We start from the raw sequence: 19,162 nt of genomic DNA, 5'->3' as shown, positions 1-19,162 counted from the left end.
CGTGGGTTCGGCCCCCATGCTGGGCTCTGCGCTGACAGAGCGGAGCCTGCTTGGGATTGTCTCCCCCTCTACCCCTCCCCCGCGTGCGAGGGCAGGCTCTCTCTCTCTCAAAATAAACACAAACTTCACGTGGATTCGTGACCGCACTGGCAGACTGCGCTGTGCCCCCAGACCCCCACGCTGGCCAAAGATCAAGCGTAACAGATTCCTGCATAAAAAACAGGGTAAGGCATTTTGCCAGAACGAAGGTCCAGATGTCCACAAACTACCAAGCAAGGCATAACGGAAGACTCTCCGGTGACGGAACAGGTGAGCTACCAACACATGACAGAAACCATCAGGAGACAACGTGGGGCCCAAACCATGACCCAGCAGAGCCCAAGTCACTGTAATTCTACCTGGAACCTAACCCAGGTCATGCGACAGAAGCCACACCCGCAATCTCGAGCAGCACGCCGTCCTCACCTAAGCTCCACCTCACCCTCGAGGGTGTGCATCTCACCCGTGAAGGGCTGCTGGGTTTTAGCAGATGCTTCTTCTGCGTCTACTAACGCGACCGCATGCCCTGACCCGTCCGATCCCTCTGCGGTCCGCCCATCTGCGTGCGCTGCCCCGACCTCCCATTCCCAGGGGCCGGTCCCACTCGGGGTGCCGCACAAGCCCTCCCGCGCCGGTAAGCGTGCTGCGGTCACGCTCGCAGGGCTTTTGGCGTTTCCTGGCGACGTCTTCGTCTGGTTCTGCTCTCCATGTGACGCTGGCCGCGTCGCTCCGTTGGGGAGCGCTCCCCCCTCTTGATCGTTTGGGAAGGGCCGGTGTTCACTCTGAGCGTCCAGCAGCACTCCCCAGTGACGATGCCACCCGCCCGGGGCGTCCCTCCCTCTCGCTACAACCAGACGGCGCCGGACCTTCCGCAATTACCTGGCCGTAGTCGATCTCCAGAGGGTAGAACTTTTTGGGAAACTTCGTGAAGGTTTTGGCCTGCCAGGCGTTGCCGGTCTTCTCCTCATATAATTTCATAAAGTGCTCAATGGCACCGTCCTTGGACGGCACCTGCTCCAGCTTGTTGCTGCCAATCACGGTGCCCACGCGGCCCCAGGACCTGAATATCCAGTACCTGGGGCGGGGGTGGGCGGGGGATCAGACAGACCTGTGGGTCAGCCACTCACACTCAGGGGTCTCCCCTTCCCTGCCGTCCTGCTTGGGCGCAAAACGACACAGAGAAGTAAAGGGAACTATTACAACAAAGCACCTTTACGTTTTATGCAACTGAGAATTAGAAGTTTAAACACTTGCATCTGGCAGCCAAGCTTGTGGAGCAAACCCCGGGCTTTACCAACTTTTACATAAAACGCCCGGTTTTGCTCCTCAGAGAAACACAACAAGCTTTGTCGGGGAGTCCTGCGGCTCGACAGATGCAACCGTTGCCGACGCGCCCGAATATACTGGGACCGCTGGGCTTGGATGGGACGGCACGTGGGGATGACGGGGGCAAGCCGGCTGAGCCTACAGACCTGACCACCCCTCTCCGTTTCCACGTCAACCCGGGGTACACGGCACTGGGTCCCCTAGGCGCGCCGCTTACCTCTGGGGAACTTAACTATCCTCAGGGGAAAGAACACGTGACCTAACTTTTACATCACGACGTACAAAGACGTAACCAGAACCCCAAACACAAGATTTGTATGCGCTTTCAAAGTAAGCCAAAGAATTCAAAGAAAACTTGGGGCTTCCTGGCAGTTTTCTGGGCTGTGGCCCAAAGGCAGAGAAATTCATCCTCTGCTCCGTTTCTTTCCCTGGAAACGCTTGGGAGGCGCTATACTGAGCTGTCCTGAAAAGCCGGCCCGACCCAACAGCCCACGTGGCCCCTTCACTGTGAGCCCCAGTGAATCTGGGCCACCAGAAAAACACGTCCACCAGGGGAGGTGGGAAGCCACGTGACGTGGGGCTCATTTCTTCAGAAAATCTAAAGAGCCCACTGGTCTCTCTCAGGGTCACTTTGGGATTCACTTGGTGGGTGAGCGCTCTGATGAAAGCGGGAACGATGGGGAGACGCCGAGCCCTCGGGCCGCCAGACGGACGCCGGCCAAGATGCACTAGGGGCTGGCTGAACTGGCCCGGGGTCGCTGTGATCACAGGGCCTGCCTCCCAACCAGCAAAGCTTCCAGGCCCCCTGGAGCACCGGGGGTCAACAGCGTCCATGTGCTAGTAAGGACGGTGAAGCTGACCCCCGAGAGGAACCAGGGGTTTTAAGGAACACGATACAAGGAAGTTTGTGGCGCGCCTGGGGGCTCAGCCGGTTGCACGTCCGAACCTTGGTTTCGGCTCGGGTCGCGATCTCACAGTTTGTGAGTTCAAGCCCCTTGTCAGGTTCTACGTGGACGGCAAGGACGCTGCCTGGGACTCTCTCTGTCCCTCTCTGCCCTTCCCCTGCACGCACCCGCTCTTTCTCTCAAAATAAATGAACCTTAAGAAAAAAAAAAAAAAGGAGCGGATTTGGTTCTTGCCCAACTTTACCTGCTTCAAGAAGCTTTCAAGTGCATGTAAAGGGATCAGGACTTGGGAATCTTTGAGGGGCCGTGAGAAGTCTTGGGAGATGGAGTGCCAGCTCGTCCCCCAAAGTCGGGGGCCGGACACCGGGGGGCCAGGCCGTCTGGGGCGACGGTGGCTTCCCTCCCACCGAAGGCCTAGCCACACCAGTGCTCTCGGCGAGGAGGCTGGCTCCGCGGTCCCCACAGGGCCTCTGTCCCGTCCCCAGGACACACCTGCTTTCCTTGTCGTCCTCCAACAGCTGCAGCTTGTAATAGGAGTTGGTTCCCTTCACGATGTCCACCAGGCCGAGGGTGGCGCTGAACACCTTCCCGCCTTTCTCCAGGACGTGCGCAGAATGTTCCAGACCTGTCATGGAGGGGAGGCGCCTGCTTTTCTCTCCGAGGGGCTGAAGCGCGCGGGGAGAAGAGGGTCTGCGGGTGTGGGGTTCACACCCACCGCCTTCAGGAGGCTCCCCATGAAACACAGGTGTCCTCAGGATCGGGGGAGCCCGAGGAGAAAGGAGGGCCCAGGCACCACGTGGCCCAGCCCGGCCCCCCGGCCTCCCGCCCGCTCGCTCACGCTCACCAGAATCGGGATCGACGGCGGCGCCACCTTTAAGGGTTAACTTCATTCTCTTCTCAGATTTGTTGACGCCTTGGAAAGGGACATAAAGGTTCAAGCACGAATAAAAAGTGCCTGGGAGGTGGCAGGGGCAGGGCAGGGCGGGGCGAGGGGTGGGGGCGGGAAGGAGACAGGGCCATGGGGGCGGGGATGGGGGCGAGGGCACCCAGGGGCCCGGGAAGCCTCACCTTCCTCCTTGGCGGGGCCCTTGCTCTTCTTGGGCAGTGCGGCCCCCGACTTCCCTTTGGGGGCCGTGGCCTCCATGGGCTCCGCCTTCACGTCGGCCCCCCAGGGGGCCAGGACGTGGGCCGAGAGCAAATCCTGCAGGCTGCTGGTGGAGGCAGACGCGTCCTGGAGGAAGTCCTCAGACACCACGCGGACGCCAGCTTCCCTCACCTCCTCCATCTTCTTGCTCATCTTCTCCACCTCCCCTGTTCAAGTCGGGGGAGAGACAGCCAAGGCGTCAGCGGGGACACGCATGACGCCACGGTTGACGGAGCCCGAGCCTCCGACACGGGCACCGCGGCCCCATCCTCGTCGCCTAGCGCTCGGGGCCGTGGCCGGGGCCGCCTGCTGCGTGGTCGGCGGCGCCACAACCGGGCAAGGAACCCCGAGCCCGCCTCTGCCGGGCCGCCCTCCCCCAGCACATCACCCAGCGCACCGCCACGCACCGGGCCACACGCGGGACTCGGGTCACTTCCCCTGTTCTGCGGGGGCCCCCGTATTCCGTCCCGGTTTCCCGTACGCACAGGGGCTTTTTAGTTCCACTAGTCCCGCTGGTTCGTTTCTGCGTTTGGTGTCAGGTGGGAGAGAACCATCGCCAAGGCCGAGTCAAGACCCGAGCTAACTGCCTGGGTTTTCTTCGAAGACTTTTATGGCCTCGGGCCTCACGACACCGTAAACACGCGCTGCCGTCTGCGTCCCGCTAATGCCTCGGCCGTTTCTCCAGACGTGAACAGAGAAGTGGAGAAGACGGGCAATCGAACAAGACGGAGGTGACGGAAGCCGGATCTGTAATCCACTTGGAGATTTTTGTGAGTGGGGCGAGCTAGGGATCCAGCTTTCCCGCTGGGTCGTCTCGGCTCCTCTGCTGTAGGTGAATCGACCCTTTATGCCAGGTTTACCGCTGGGCTCCCCGGTCTGCTCCGCTGACCGACCTCTGTGAGGTTTCAGGCCGGCCTTGTGTGGTTTTGCTTCCTCCAGCTCCGTACCACGCGGGACAGCCTGAAAGCGAGGAGCGCGATGCCTCCAGTTTCGTCCTTCTCTCAAGACTGCTCTGGCTCTCTGGGGTCCTTGGTGGTTCCACACAAATTTTAGGACCGTCTGCTCCATTTCTGTGAAAAACACCCCTCGGGTTTTGACAGGGAACCCGTGCGTCTGTACTGCCCTGGGTAGGAACTGAGGATCCCACGGGGCTCCCCTGCACACAAAATGCTCTCTCTGGAAGCTTCTAGCATCCTGTCTTTAACTTCTGCCATGTTACCTAGAATGAGTCTCGGTGTGGGTCTCTCTGGGTTCGTCTCTGGACCCTCTGGTCTGGATGTCGGTTTCCTTCCCCTGATCGGAGAAGTTTTCAGCCATTATTCCTTCGAGAAAGATTTCCCCCTCTTTCGGGGCATCTGGGCGAATTAGCCAGTTACACGTCCGGCTCTCGAATCCAAGCCCCACACTGGGCTCCGCGCTGGGCAAGAAGCCTACTCACAAAAAGATCTTTGTCCCTTTCTCTCGGTCTCCTTCTGGGAGCCTCTAATGCACACTGAGTCCCTCTGATGCCACTCTGCCATCCCTCACGCCATCTTTCCTGGTTTTCCTTTCTTTCCGCCGCTCTGAGCTCCACGGTCCTGTCTGCTTCACGGACTCAGACGTCGAGCCCGCGAGCTACCTTTCTGTTCAGATACGGCCTCCTGCAGTTCGGTGACTTCCGTTCAGTACTTTCGAGCGTTATCCCTGCTTCACCCACTCTTCTCCCAGTTCAGCGAGCACCTTAGACCCTAATCTTGAACCGCTGACCAGGCGAATTGCTCACCTCCCTTTCGTCGAGACTTCCGAGGCTTTACCTCGTTCTTTCACTCAGAACACCCCATTTCTTCCCCTCACCTCCCCAGGCTTCCAGCCGGTGGACGGACAAGAACCTCTCCTACTCTCGAGGGGCAGCCCCCGTCGTTCAGCGGCGTCCCAGCCTCGCTCTCAAATCCGAGCCTATCTGAGCGGTCGTTACTAGGAGCTGACAGCGGCCGGGGCTGCACCAAGGCCATCAGAGTCCCCCAGGGGAGGGTCCCAGGCCGGCAAAGAGCAGCCGGCAGCCCACGGCCGGGACAGAAGGCCCGCAAACATGCACACGACCCCACGCCAGCTTCGCCAAGTACCCACGCTGGCTTCCCTCCACAAAGCACCTCGACAACAGTGCTGAGCAAAGAGAGCCAACTCGGAGTGCCCCATGCGGCCCTGCACCTCACCCCTCCCTGCTCCCCGCGCCACCTCACCACCGTTCCCAAAGCCTCAGGAGGTGCATGCACACCCGTCCCACATCAGGATCGAACTCACTTTTGGTGCTGATGCACAGGGATGCCTTGCTGGCCGTGCCTGTCAGCTTTCCCCCGAGTTTCTCGATCATGGCCTTCATCTCATCCTTGTTCCGGGACAGCTTCCCCAGAGTCAAGATCTTCATGTTGGACAGCGGCTTATCTGGAAGGGATGCTGTCGTCAGGCGGCAAGGTCCCGGGGGCGGGGGGGTGAACCGGACAGCCCGGGCTCCCCTCTGGTCAGCATCCCCCAAGGGCAGAGTCCGCGAAGGCAGAGGCCCAGGGCCGGCAAGGAAGCGGAGGACAGAACACAAGGCAAGGGGGGCAGCCACAGGACACTGCCCCCCCCCCCCCCCCCCCCCCGGCAGACCAGCGAGGCAGTGCGGGGACAAGGGCCCAGGAGGCTGGCGGTGGGACCACGTGGGCCCCCAACTACTTTTCTGCTTTTCCCACCTCACGTCTGAAACCGCAGCTTCTTACACGACACTCATTAACCCCATGGGACGAAGCAGCCCCGTCAAGGATGGTCACTCAAAGCTCAGCCCGCGCGACACCAAGGGAAGTAACCCTCCCACGCTTCGGGTGTCCGGCACGGACCCCAGAACGGGAAGCCCCAGACAGGGTCGGGGTGGTTGTGCAAGGCGGTGCTGGCCCGGCCCTTCCTAGGGCGCCCCTCCCGAGCGTCTCCCTTGTGCGGAGGGGAGCAGGCTGGCACAGCACCCAGGGGACCCAGGGACCCTCCCTGAGGCCGCCCCGGCTGTACCTGACGGGGCGGAGCTGTTCACGCCAGTGGGCGCCGAGGCCGCGGAGGGTGGGGGTGCCGGCGCCGGGGCTCCGGTCTCGGGTGGAAATATTCGGTCCTGTTTTTTGATCTTCAGTTTTTTGAGATAAGAGATTTCTCGGAATTCCTGAAATCACGTAAGGTTCAGCTAAGAAACCGGTTCTCCCTTGAAACAACCACCCGACAGAACAAAGGGGATTCGGTTCGTCTAAACGAAGCAATTTTTTTTTTCCCTCTCGCAGCAAGGAGCGACCTAGGAGACGTGAGGCTTCCAGCACGAAGTACACAGTTATGGCAAATATGGCCCTGGCTTCTGGCGCTGCCACGTGGACGCCGTAAGTGGTTTCCTTAAATAAAACACGAAACACGAACCCCTCCCCCGTCAGCTGACCATGTAGTGGGGGGGCCCACTGCTGGAGCCTCACCCTCAAGTGGCCCCTCAAGGGTCACACGCCCCTCTCCCGACGGAAAGCCTACGGGGACTGTCCACACTGGGAAAGAGATTACTTCCCGAGAGGAAATCAGGCAATTCCCCTCCCTTCCTAGGAAGGAACGAGGCCGGGGCACCCGGGGAGGGGGGGCTCAGGGGGTTGAGCATCGGACTTTTGACGTTGGCTCAGGTCATGATCTATCTCACGGTTCGCGGTATCGAGCTCTGAGTCGGGCACCGAGCTGACAGTACGGAGCCTGCTTGGGACTCTCTCTGTGCCCCTCCCCCACGCACTCTCTCAAAATACATAGTAAAAAAACAACAAGAGAAGGGACCGTGGCCACAGAGAGCCCGATGACGGTGTCCCCACGGATCCTGTCCCAAGCACGGTCCGTCTCCATCCCGGGCGACTTATAGCGGCCACACTCCTGTGTCACTCGCTCAAGGCCCGTCCCTGCTACCCCTGGGTTCAGTGAACGCCTGCGGACAAGAGAGGAGGCAGACCGCCTCCCACACACTGGGCACCCGGCATGCCACATCTCACAGCGACGTTCTAAAAACCGTTTCTCCCGCCGAGCAAGAAGGTCGGTCTTGACCGGGCCAGATGCCTGAAGGGGAACTTTAACACAGGAGCTGAGCTCTACCACCGAGGCCAACGTGACCCACACAGGACGCAAAGCCTCGTGGCCGGCGCGCTGTGGGGCTCGGGGAACGTGGCGTGCTCGGTTCCCTACTGCCAGGGGCTGAAGACTTTGTGGAAGCGCGTGTGCGTGCGGGGGCGGGGGGCACGGTACTCGAGGGGGACAAGGGCAGCGGAGAGGCCGCAGAAGGCCCACGGAGCCAGGCGGGTCCTGGGCAACCCCGGAGGGCCGAGCTATGGAGGTGCCCTCGACTCTGGCCGCGGCCCTCGGGCTGCGGTCTCACTCGGCTCCGGGACTCTGTGACGCCGCACAGGCGGCAGGTACCGTCGGCCTGAAAACACGTCTTACACGTGCAGGTGGCTTCGAAAACTAACCCTCCAAAAATAGAGACAGAAGGGCGCCTCCGTGGCTCCGTTAGTTAAGAGTAAGACACTGGATTTCGGCTCCGGTCGTGACCTCACGGCTCCAAGTTCGGGTCCCGCAGCGGCTATGTGCCGACAGTGTGGAATCTGCCTGGGATTCTCTCTCTGCCCCTCCTCCACTCAGGGGGTCTCTGTCTCTCCCGAATTAAATAAACTTAAAAGAAATACACAAATGCCGCGCAATTGGCATATAAAACACAAACTAGTTCCTGCCCTTACGGCCTTATTGTTTCTTCATAGATAGTAAAAGGAACACGAATACCACAGGCGAGTGTGCAATACTTGCACACTCAGAAAAACCGGGAAAATGCTTCACGTGACCTGTGGAATCACCGGAAGGTTTTAAGGGTGCAAGAAACGATGAGGTCAGAGTTGATTTCGAGCAATCGCTCAAGAGCGAGTACACAGGACAGAGTGGGGCGGGGCTGTAACCACGGAAGGGGAGGGGTGAGCGGCGCTCGGGGGCCGTCGGTGCGGGAGACGGTTCCGGAGTCCACCCACGGGCCTCTGTGCACACAGCAGCGAGACGAGCCGAACTGGCTCAAAGCCCAGTCCCCGGCAGAGGCGGCGCCACTGCTCTGCCCCAGCGGCCGGGCGCCAGCTCGCGCGGGTCTGCGGGTATAGGGAGTCCCAGCCGAGGGCCCCAGATGAGTTTTTTGCATTGAGGATATGTAGCTCCATTAAAACAAACAACCAACCAAGACCGAGAGGAGATACTTGAACTCTGGACCCCCCCCCCCCCCCCCCAGCACTAAGACAAGAACATGGCCTCGGGAAAAGGAACTCTCGTCCACGCATCTGCCGTCTGCCCCCCCCCCCCCCCCCCGTGTCCAGAACAGCGCCCAGCACAGAGGCGGCACCGCATCGGCAGGTATCTTGGCAGGAGGGTTTTACACAATCGGACAGAACTGTCCTCCCGTTAGAAGACTTGGGAGTCTGCAAACGTACGGACCTGACAATGCCATCTTGCGTTCAGACCGCGAGGACGACCTCGCCGTGAGGGAGCCTGGGGAACGCTGTACTCCAGTCGTGGGGACGTGTGGTGTGGACAAGCCCAGACGGGGGTGAGGCTGTTTTTCTGGCTAAGCTCCTGGAACCATCCCCCTTACCTTTGGAGTCACCCACTCCTTCCTGCTGGGTGTCTGTGTCTTGACCATACACTTGGTCCAGGCAGTGACGTCCCCGGTACAGTAGTAGGCATCGCTCTTGAAGACCAGCTGGCCCGAGCATTCCTCGCAGGGAAGGAGGGCCCCGAACACCATGCCGTCGGCCACTCGGTCCAAGATCTGAAGCCGGCAAGAAGCGGGTCAGAGAGGAGGGCTCCCCCCCGCCCCCCGCGGAGCTCGGACTGCTGTGTCCACATGACACGCCGCAGCCCCCGCCCCTGGGTGGCTGAGGAGTAAAGGGAGGGCCAGGGCGTCCCCAGAGCTAGCGGGGAAACCAGGGGAAACGAGGTGGTTCTACTCCCCCAACACCTGGAGGCCCCGGGCACCTGGGCCAAAGTGTGTGGTGTGAATGCACAAGGCAGACAGACACACGGCCCACTCCAGTCTCCCCAAAACCCTAGACGCGGAGTGACGTGTAGAAAAGTCTTCGCAGCCCTGGAAACGGCGGCCATGTGGACGATGGACCCTACCCCCCGCCCCGAGGTCACTCAGCAGAGGGCAGCTCACCGCCGACTCCCCGGAGGGCACTTGCTGCTTGTTGAAGATGAGCAGCTCTTTTAAGTCATTTGTCGAACACGCTTTCTTTAGCTCGTCCTTGATGTTCCAGATCAGCTCGTTCTGGGCCTGCGGACGAAAGCCAGGCGGCTGAGCGACCGGCTCTGTCCAGAGACCCAACCGGCGCCCCCACCCTGCTTGGTCTCGGCGGTGTCCTGGCGCATCAGCGGAGCCGCGCCTCCAAGCTGGCGTCAGCGACAGGGAAGTGCCCAGGCCCCGCTCCGAGAATCCCGCTTCTACCCGGAGCCGTCCCTGGAACCAGCCCCCCGTGGACCGACTCCCTTGGGGAAGAGCCGGGGCGCGGCAGGCTCACCCCCGCCCCGACACTCACGCCTCAGGGACGACGGGGGTGGGTGTTCTCCCACCCGGAGGTGAGTAGGGACGAGCACCCCTGCTCACCTTGATGGCGAGCGGATCACACAGAACAGACCTACGCTCCGGAAATGGAGTTTTCAGTCTCAGGGGCCGTAGTCACGCAGTGCCTACGCTCCACATCTCGCTTATCCTCACCACCACCCTGCCCAGGATGGCACCAGCCTCCCTACATCAGGGCACTCGGGGCGAGCCTCCTCCCTGCTAGGGCCACGGGCAAACTGTTCACCTCTTGGCCGCAGACCGCACCCCTGCAAACCAGAGGTGAAAATGCCGGCCCCTCCCGCCCCATGGGGACGCTCTCTGCACCAAGTGAGAACTTTAACTGTCTTTTTTTCCCCCCTTTTAAGATTTTATCTTTAAGCAATCTCTCCATCCAACGCGGGGCTCAAACTCATGACCCCGAGATCACATGCTCTCCTGAGCCAGCCAGGCGCCCCTCCAAGCGAGGAAGATTTTAATTCAACCAACAAAGTGTTCCCACACACATCAGCGCCTGCTCTCAGCTTTCCTGTCCCTGCCCTCCCTGCGCCACCAGAACGGTGTCTCCAGCCACGGACACGAGGGCATGAGCGTCATCAGAGGAAGCAGGAACTGCATCACCTCCTTGGCGCAGGACGCGGAGGCTGGGGCTGCTGGGGAACATTCGGATTTCCCTGACTGCACTCAAGAAAACGCCAAACCCACTGGGGGCAAATGCGAAATAAAACCAACTCTACCGCGTCCGGATGCACGCACGACAGACATCGTTTCACTGATCAACAATCGCGCCGAACCGGTGATTTTCATCAAGCGGCTGGAACCAGATCAGACGCTGCTTCTCATCTTTCTCGCATCGGCAGGACGGAAAAACGCTCAGAGCAGAGCTGAGCGGACAGCTCATGGAAATCACGTTCCCACAACGGGACCGACAGCTCTCCCTGGTTTTCCCGAACACCCAGCATTTTCTCATCAATAATTTTTACTCTGATTCAACACGCACATCATCAACACGGAGCTAAATCTGCCAACGGCTACGGAGTTAACAGGTGGTTCCTGCCCCTTTCACGGCACGCCTTCTACCCTTCTTGTAAACAAGAGGTGTTCATTCAAGAAACAGGGAGCGAGCGTCTCTTCCAGCCACTTGTCCGGGCCGGGCACTCGACCTGCAATGTTCGCCAGCGGCCCCCGGGTCCAGTGCGCACAGCACTGTGTCCCGCGCGGGGAGGGAAGAGACCCCGGGGGGGGAAGCTGTGCTACTAACAACTGTGAGGGGTGGCGGAATCCTGGAGGTCTCGTGAAGCGGGACGCACATATCCCTGGAACGAGGGAAGAGAACGGAGAATGATGAGTGCGGGCGCCCGGCTCGGAGCTCACCTTGAGGGCCTTCTCGAGCTTACTATCTTTGTCCTTTTCCTTTTTAGATTTCTTCTTGGCCACTTCATCCATCCCATCCACCTCGTCGCCTTTCCTCTTTCTGAAAGAGACACGGGACGAAAGAGAGCCATCAGAGCCCTGGAACCCAGTGACTCGGGGGACGCAAGACCTCCACGTCCCTATAACGCCACGTGCCGGCCGCGATCACAGCACAGCTCACTCACTGCCCTCGGGCGCTCGCAGGAGGCCCAGGGGGTACTGGCAACTGGCCTCATGCACCTTACGGGACCTCTGCTGCTGCAGGTACCCCAGGGCCTGGGAACAGCTGGTAAAGGACCCAGGGCTCAGGCCCCATCTGATGTCGAAAACCCATGTATCTCTAGGCACAAACGAAGCAGCCTGGCAAGTTCTGGCAGGGACCGATGGGCCAGATGGCCAAGGGGCTGAGCCTTAGGGCTGCTCCTAAGGCCATCAGGTTGTTCTCAGAGGTGGGACTGCACTGCCATTCAAACCCCAAATGGGGTCTCGGCACTGCTAACTGGTCCATCGTAGCTGGTCACCAGTCACCGGACTTGAAGGAGGCACGGGGGGTCGCCATCAGCCCCCTAAAACAGAGCAGTCCCAGTGGCTAAGTTTCAGCTGTCACAGACCTGAGTTCAAAGCCTTGCATTTTCTGTCATCCACGAAGCAGGGGATACCACCCACTCCCAGGGCTGTGCTGATGGCTACACGACCCCCCCTGCCACCCCCCCCCCCCCCCAAGCACAGTGCCTGACGAACCACAAGGGCTCGGTCGAGGCCAGGTGGTGATAGAGCATAAATGTGAGCTTAGCATCCCTGCCCACACCACGAGCTGCACTATCCTGAGAACTTTTTAAATTTTTGTTTTGTTCATTTTTGAGACAGAGACACAGAGTGTGAGCGGGGGAGGGGCAGAGAGAGAGGGAGACACCGAATCCGAAGCAGCCTCCAGGCTCTGAGCTGTCAGCACACAGCCTGACGCGGGGCTCAAACCTCTGAACTGGGAGATCGTGACCTGAGGAGCTCGAACCCACGAACTGTGAGATCATGACCTGAGCCAAAGTCGGACGCTTAACTGACTGAGCCACCCAGGCGCCCCTGTACCAGACTTTTTTAGTAGGAAAGCTTTCAAGGTGGATATTCTGTCCTTTAACTTTTTTTTTTTTTATGTTTATTTTTGAGAGAAAGGCAGAGCACAAGAGGGGGGAGGGCAGAGAGGGAGGGAGACACAGAATCCGAAGCAGGCTCCAGGCTCTGAGCTGTCAGCACAGAGCCTGACGCTGGGCTCCAACCCATGAACTGTGAGATTGTGACCTGAGCTGAAGTCAGATGCTCAAGTGACCGAGCCCCCCAGGCGCCCCTGTCCTGAGGACTATTGACCCCCGATTTCCCACCTTTCTCACATACTCCACGGCTGCATGTGCTGCACAACGAACTTGTGTGTTACGACCCCAGACGGCACAGGACAGCGGCTCGATGACAGGGAGGTCAGGGTCACCCCCATCCTCACAGCCACAGCCACGGTCCAGGGAGCAGGGCGCACACCACGCGTTGCCCCTCCACGCCTCCCTCGCTGCGCCTGGGGCGCAGGGACCAGCAGAGGGAACGGGCAAGAACAAGCGCCACCCAGGATCGGCAGGGACAGGCTTACCGTCCCGACGTTAGCACCACGGGAAGCCCACACCGCTCCCGGCGCGGAACCAGGGGACGTGCCATCTGCTCCCCCCTCCCGGCACCATCATCAGACCCAGACACACTGGGCCACGTCCACAGGCGCAGATGCTGCGGGGACGGGGTGCGGGCCGTGCAAGGGTCACAGGAAACGTGTGGCTGGCCCAGGCGGGAGAGCCTTCCTCTCTTGGGCCAGGGTGGGGGTGGAGGGCTAGAGGGTCCCAGGTGTCTGTGGAGCAGACCCGTGCGAGGAACGCCCTGCACGTCCCCATGTCCTCTGCCCCCGCCCATCATCCCGTACCCCTGCGTGCCGACCGTCAGCAAAGGGGGGCACGGGAGTGGCCTGGAATCCGCGCGGTCTCCCCGAGCCCCCCTCCCCTGCGCCTCCCACGGCCCCACACCCACCCCTCACTCTTCACTCCCGGGAGCTGCTTCTTCAGGGTCTCTTTATCCTCCGGGGTGAGGAGGCCAAAGCCCTTCAGCTGGCCGGCACTGAACTCGGGCCGGAAGCCCAGCTCCTCCCTGTTCTTGACGAAGCAGTCTGGGTGGTACCAGCGGTCGATCATGCCCAGCTGGGGCTTCTCCGGGTCCAGCATCTTCTTGGACAAGCGAATCTGGCCCTGCAGGAAAAACCGCACACGGTACCAAGAAGAGGGACGGTGACCCAGGGGCCTGGGGTGACGAGGGCCGGCGGGGCCTCGGGTCCACGCCAGGGGCGCTGTGAGGTCTGAATGTTTTCCGCCACAGAGGACTGTGCGTTACCCCGAGCCTCGGTGGCCCCATGTTATTTTTATTTATTAAAAAAAATTTTTTTTAATGTTTATTAATTTTTGAGAGAGGAAGGGAGACAAGTGTGAGCAAAGAAGGGGGAGGGAGGTGGAGAGAGAGAGAGAGAGAGAGAGAGAGAGAGAGAGAGAGAAAGAATCTGAAGCAGACTCCAGGCTCCAGCTGTCAGCACAGAGCCTGACACAGGACTCCAACTTTCCAACTGCTAGGTCACGACCTGAGCCGAAGTCAGGCGCTCACCCGACGGAGCCACCCAGGCGCCCCTCAGCAGTCCTGTCTTAAATGGGGCCAGCTCCCGCCAGCCGTCTCCCTGCCCACCCACCCGGGGACTGGAGGACATGCTGACGCCGAGAACGTCCTCCCGGCCCGGAGCAGCCACGAGCAGAGCGGGCCTTGGAGCGCCTCCCAGCAATTCCGCCCACCCACGTGTCCGTACCCAGGAAGGGCCCGCGGGACTGGCAATAAACCCATGAGCCGGAATGCCACGTGGCCGCGCGGGCCAGGCTTACGAGCCCACGCCCGTGTGGTCTCCGCGGCACGTCTGACCGCCAGGGCCAAGCCTGCGCCGAAACCCACGCTTTCTCGAAACTTCCTCGAGCCCCACGCCACGCCGACGCCAGAACCCGGGCGGCCCCAGCCCCGGCGCCCACCTTCTCGATCTTCTCCATGCAGCCCTTGCACGTGCTTCTGCTGGACTTGGCGTATTCTGCCGCGAAGTCGGCCAGCGTCTTCTCCGCCTTGCCGCCACCTGCATCCTGGCCTTTGCCTGGAGGATGGAACACAGCCACGCTCCCGTCAGCCTCACGGGGGCCTCGTCCACGGGCCACCTCGGGCTTCAGGCGGGACAACCGGCCCCCCTCACCCACGTCTGCTTCCAGCGGCGGCTGGCGAACAGAGCGGCTTTTCTGGCAAGAGACACAGCCCTTCCCCGGACGGGCTCTCCGGCTGGTGCCGGCTCACCTCCCGGCTCTGGCGCCTCTGGGCCCTCCCTCACGCGGCAAAGCGCTTCCTCCGCGCTTATTAGGAAAGCCACACGGCGTGCTAAATTCCAGGCCCACCTTCTGGTTTCCGTTACACTTCTGCTTATGAGAATTACATGCTGGAATTAAAGGGAGTCTCTCGACACAGAAGGACACAAGGACACGTAAGAAACACAGTGAAGGCATTTCAGAGTCACGGGGCAAGCTGCCATCGCGCAGTAAGAAGTCTCGGGGATAAACGGCCAGGGATGCGGGACCAAGGCAGATTCTTACATAAGAGGAATTCCAAGACTGGATGTTTCTCTCCTAAGACCGAGAACAAGACGGGCTGTCTTCTCCCACCACGTCTAAGCGGCATTGAACCGGAGGCTCTAGCGAGTGCGTTTGCGCAAAAGAAAGAGCCAGACGGTGTACCGGTAAAGCCACCTCTACCTGTACATGATGTGATTGCACATGCACGATATCTTTGGGAATATACAAAAAACCGACTCCTACCATTAAGTGGATTGAGCAAATTTGCAAAACCGAAAGTCAGTATATAAAACGTTTCTAAATACACATAAACCTATTAGAGAAGAAAAGTAAGCCACGCGTCTGTTTAAGTGGCGTTCAAACACATAAAATGCTTAATCATGGATTTACAAGACACCCAAACCCTCTACACTGAAAGCGTTAGGTTGCCGAAATTAACGAGGACTCAAGTAAATGGAAAGATATCTCACGTTTACGGACTGGCTCAATTTGTTAATATATCAGTACGTCAATCCAGTTTGATCCAGATTCCAGGTGATGCTAATCAAAATCCTACCAAGTGTCTTCGGGCAAGAAATTGACACGTTTGCCACAAAATTTGTAAGGAACTACAAAGGACCCAGAGAGATGAACACAGTATTGAAAAAGGACAAAGCTGCAGGACTCACTTTGCGATTTCACGACGTCCCGTGAAACTAGGAATTGAGGCCACGGATGAAGACACCCAGCCGAGGGGCCCGAGTCCAGACAGACCTACAGTTTTGCAGTCAGCTGGTTTTGGTGTGGGCACAAAACAGTATCCACACGGAACACACACAAAACCACCCCTTCCTCACACCCGACATGAACGTTCGGTTCACACGGATCAAGAAATCAAGTGTGAACGCTAGAGCTATGGAATTGCCAAAGAAACCTAAGGGAGTTATCTTCGCGATCTGTGAACAGGCAAACGTGTCTCAGGAGGCAAAAGCACAAACCAAAAAAGAAGAAAATCAACGACTGCTCTTCATAAAACGTCAGTGATTAAACAAAAAGGCAGGCCCCGGAATGGAAAAAGGTATTCACATGTTATTTCCATCTAATAAAGGACCTGCCTCTAGAATATTCTAAGAACTCTTACAACTCAGTAAAAAGACAAAGGCGAGTTAAAACCACAAGGTCTCACTACACACCCGTCAGTGGCTAAGACCCCAGAGAATGACGGGGCCAAGTGTGGGCGAGGCCGTGGACGAGCCAAAACGCTCACATCCCTCGGGTGGGGGGAGGCGGGACAACTCGGGAGGACAGTCGCCCACACCTACTGAGTGAACCCCCACTCCACTCCCAGGTCGTCACCCGGAGAAACAGAAGCTTGTGTTACATAGACACCTGGACACAAATGTTTACCGCAGCCGTACCTGCAACAGCCCAAAGCCGGCAACAAAAGAATGCGGAACAGACGGTGCTCCTTCCTGGGAGCACCCCTCAGCAATCCGGGGCACGAACTGACCACACGGCCAACCCGAGGAGGCTCACAGGTGCCATGCTGTGGGGAAGGGGCTTCTGGGAGCACGTTCTCTCCCTCTTCTTCGGATATCCTAAGTCACACAACTTCATCCGTGGGGACTGAGGTCAGAGCAGTGGTTACCCAGGTGGGGAGGGTAAGAGAGAGGGCACAGGGGAACTTTCTGGGGGAACAGAAATGTTCCCAACCTCGATGGGGTGTATGTTACAAGGGGCATGCATTTGTCAAAACTCCCTGAACTGCATGTAAATTATTTTAAAAATTCCAGGTGAGGGGCGCCTGGGTGGCGCAGTCGGTTAAGCGTCTGACTTCAGCCAGGTCACGATCTCGCGGTCCGGGAGTTCGAGCCCCGCGTCAGGCTCTGGGCTGATGGCTCAGAGCCTGGAGCCTGTTTCCGATTCTGTGTCTCCCTCTCTCTCTGCCCCTCCCCCGTTCATGCTCTGTCTCTCTCTGTCCCAAAAATAAATAAACGTTGGAAAAAAAAAAAAATTCCAGGTGAATAAGTTAAGAATAAGACCAAAACCAGAGACTGAGCAGACAGGGCTACAGGACATTTCAAACAGGATGAGGCTTGCATGTGGCAAAACACAGAAATATGCTTCAAAGAGAAACGTCCAGGAGCACCCAGCTGGCTCAATCACAGGGTCATGAGTTCGAGCCCCACGTCAGGGGTAGAGCGTACTTAAAAAAAAAAATCTTTGTATTGGGGCACCTGGGGCGGGGGGTGCAGTCAGTTAAGCATCTGGCTCTTGGTTTTGGCTCAGGTCATGATCCTACGGTTCATGAGTTTGAGCCCCACATTGGGCTTTGGGCTGACAGCCCGGAGCCTGCTTGGGATTCTCTTTGCCCTCTCTGCCCCTCCCCCAGTCGTGACGTGCTCTCTCTCAAAATAAATAAACTAAAAAAGGAAACCTTTGTATTAAAAAGATCTTGATAAAGAATTAGTACATTCCGCTTCACTTAAAAAAAGACAAAATGCCCTAAAAGATGAGGCAAGGACACAAACACCAAATTAACGAAACTGCTGATAAACACGACGAGGTGTCCCACCCCTACCAGGAGCACAAACCAATGAAATCCTCGAGGGTGAGGAGGTGGAGGCAGGCACGTAAATGCACGTGTCTAAGCGATGCGGGCGTTCAGGGCCTCAGATCAGGTCATTGCTTCGAGCGAGAATCCCACTTGTCAGAATGAGAGAACCGGACAGGTGCCCCGGCTGTACGAGAACTCGCAGAGGCTCAATCTGCAATGCAGCGCGACGGCTGAAAACCCGTGGCTGGACTTGAACCTGGTTCTTGCACCCTTGGCATGACCTTAGCCCGGTTACCTCACCTCTCAGTGCCTCGTCTATGAAAACTGACTCGGGGCTGCTGTGAGGGTGCCATGACATCAACGTGTCAAGGGTCTTGAACGGTGCACAAAATTTAGCAAACCTTCAATAAACAAATACCGCACACCTTCACAAAATAACGATGGAACCTTAAGACTCTCAACATGGAAAATGAATGCTGAATTATAAAATGTAGGTCATTAGGGACGCCTGGGTGACTCAGTTGGTTAAGCGTCCGACTTCGGCTCAGGTCATGATCTCACGGTTTGTGGGTTCGAGGGCCGTGACTGGCTCTGTGCTGACCGCTCGGAACCTGAAGCCTGCTTTGAAATCTCTGTGACCCCCCCCCCCGCCCTCCCCCACTTGCGCACGCGCGCTCTCTCTCTCAAGAATAAACATTAAAAAAAATTTTTTTTTAAATAAATAAAACGTAGGTCATCACTAGGAAAATGCAGATCAAAACCACAGGCGATAACACTTCATGCCTTAGAATGATCAGGAGAAACAAAAACCACACACACAGACACAAAACCCCAGACAACAAAGTACTGGTGAGGGTGTCAGGAAATTGGAAACCTGTGTGCTGCTGGCAAGGCTGTAGAATCACGCGGCCCGTGTGGAAGACAGTATGGCAGTTACACAAAAATCTAACACAGAATTACTGTGTGACCCCGCAAATCCGCTTCTGGGCACGTACCTGAGAGAACAGAAAGCGGGGTCTGGAACAGGTATTTGTACACTGATGTTTGCCTCAACGTGAGTCATAACCGCCAAAGGGTGAAAACGACCGAAATGTCCATCGGTGGGTGAACAGACTCACAAAACGTGGTCCATCCGTAGTACGGATGCGGCCTTAAAAAGGCAGGCAGTTCTGACCCCTGCTGCAACGTGGACTCTGAGGACACACGCCAAGTGTGTGGTTCTACTCCCACGAGGCACCGGAGCAGCCAAATTCAGACAGAAAGAACCGCGGTTGCCAGAGGCTGGGGGGGGGGGGGGGGGGGCACGGGCAGGTGCTGCAGATGGGTATGGAGTTTCAGTTTGGGAAGATAAATTAGTTCTGGAGGCCACGGGGGCTGATGACCGAACCACAGAGTGAATATACCGACGTTGCCGAAACGGACCCTTACAGGTCACTAAGATGTAGATATTATGCCGTGTGTGTTTCACCACACACACAAAACTAAGCATTTAATACGGATGCACTTGGGGTAGAATCCCAT

General features: G+C 58.3%; 1 protein-coding gene across 2 annotated transcripts in view; it reads right to left on the bottom strand.

The window, feature by feature from the left end:
• Positions 1-19,162, bottom strand: part of PARP1 (poly(ADP-ribose) polymerase 1) — a 37,939-nt gene that overhangs the window by 10,561 nt on the left and 8,216 nt on the right. For both annotated transcript variants that reach the window (XM_027046450.2, XM_027046451.2), the window contains exons 3-13: positions 14,524-14,639; positions 13,493-13,707; positions 11,396-11,495; positions 9,620-9,736; positions 9,056-9,232; positions 6,436-6,580; positions 5,695-5,835; positions 3,339-3,581; positions 3,115-3,183; positions 2,763-2,895; positions 919-1,114 (exon numbers count right to left, since the gene is read on the bottom strand). In XM_027046450.2, the coding sequence (XP_026902251.1) occupies positions 919-1,114; positions 2,763-2,895; positions 3,115-3,183; positions 3,339-3,581; positions 5,695-5,835; positions 6,436-6,580; positions 9,056-9,232; positions 9,620-9,736; positions 11,396-11,495; positions 13,493-13,707; positions 14,524-14,639 (1,652 nt within the window). The remainder of the gene's footprint in view (positions 1-918; positions 1,115-2,762; positions 2,896-3,114; positions 3,184-3,338; positions 3,582-5,694; positions 5,836-6,435; positions 6,581-9,055; positions 9,233-9,619; positions 9,737-11,395; positions 11,496-13,492; positions 13,708-14,523; positions 14,640-19,162) is intronic.

The sequence above is a fragment of the Acinonyx jubatus genome, chromosome E4 (assembly GCF_027475565.1).
Source record: "Acinonyx jubatus isolate Ajub_Pintada_27869175 chromosome E4, VMU_Ajub_asm_v1.0, whole genome shotgun sequence".
NCBI classification, from domain to species: domain Eukaryota; kingdom Metazoa; phylum Chordata; class Mammalia; order Carnivora; family Felidae; genus Acinonyx; species Acinonyx jubatus.
The sequence above is the reverse complement of the archived record's forward strand: the minus strand, read 5'-3'. Positions and strand labels throughout refer to the sequence as shown.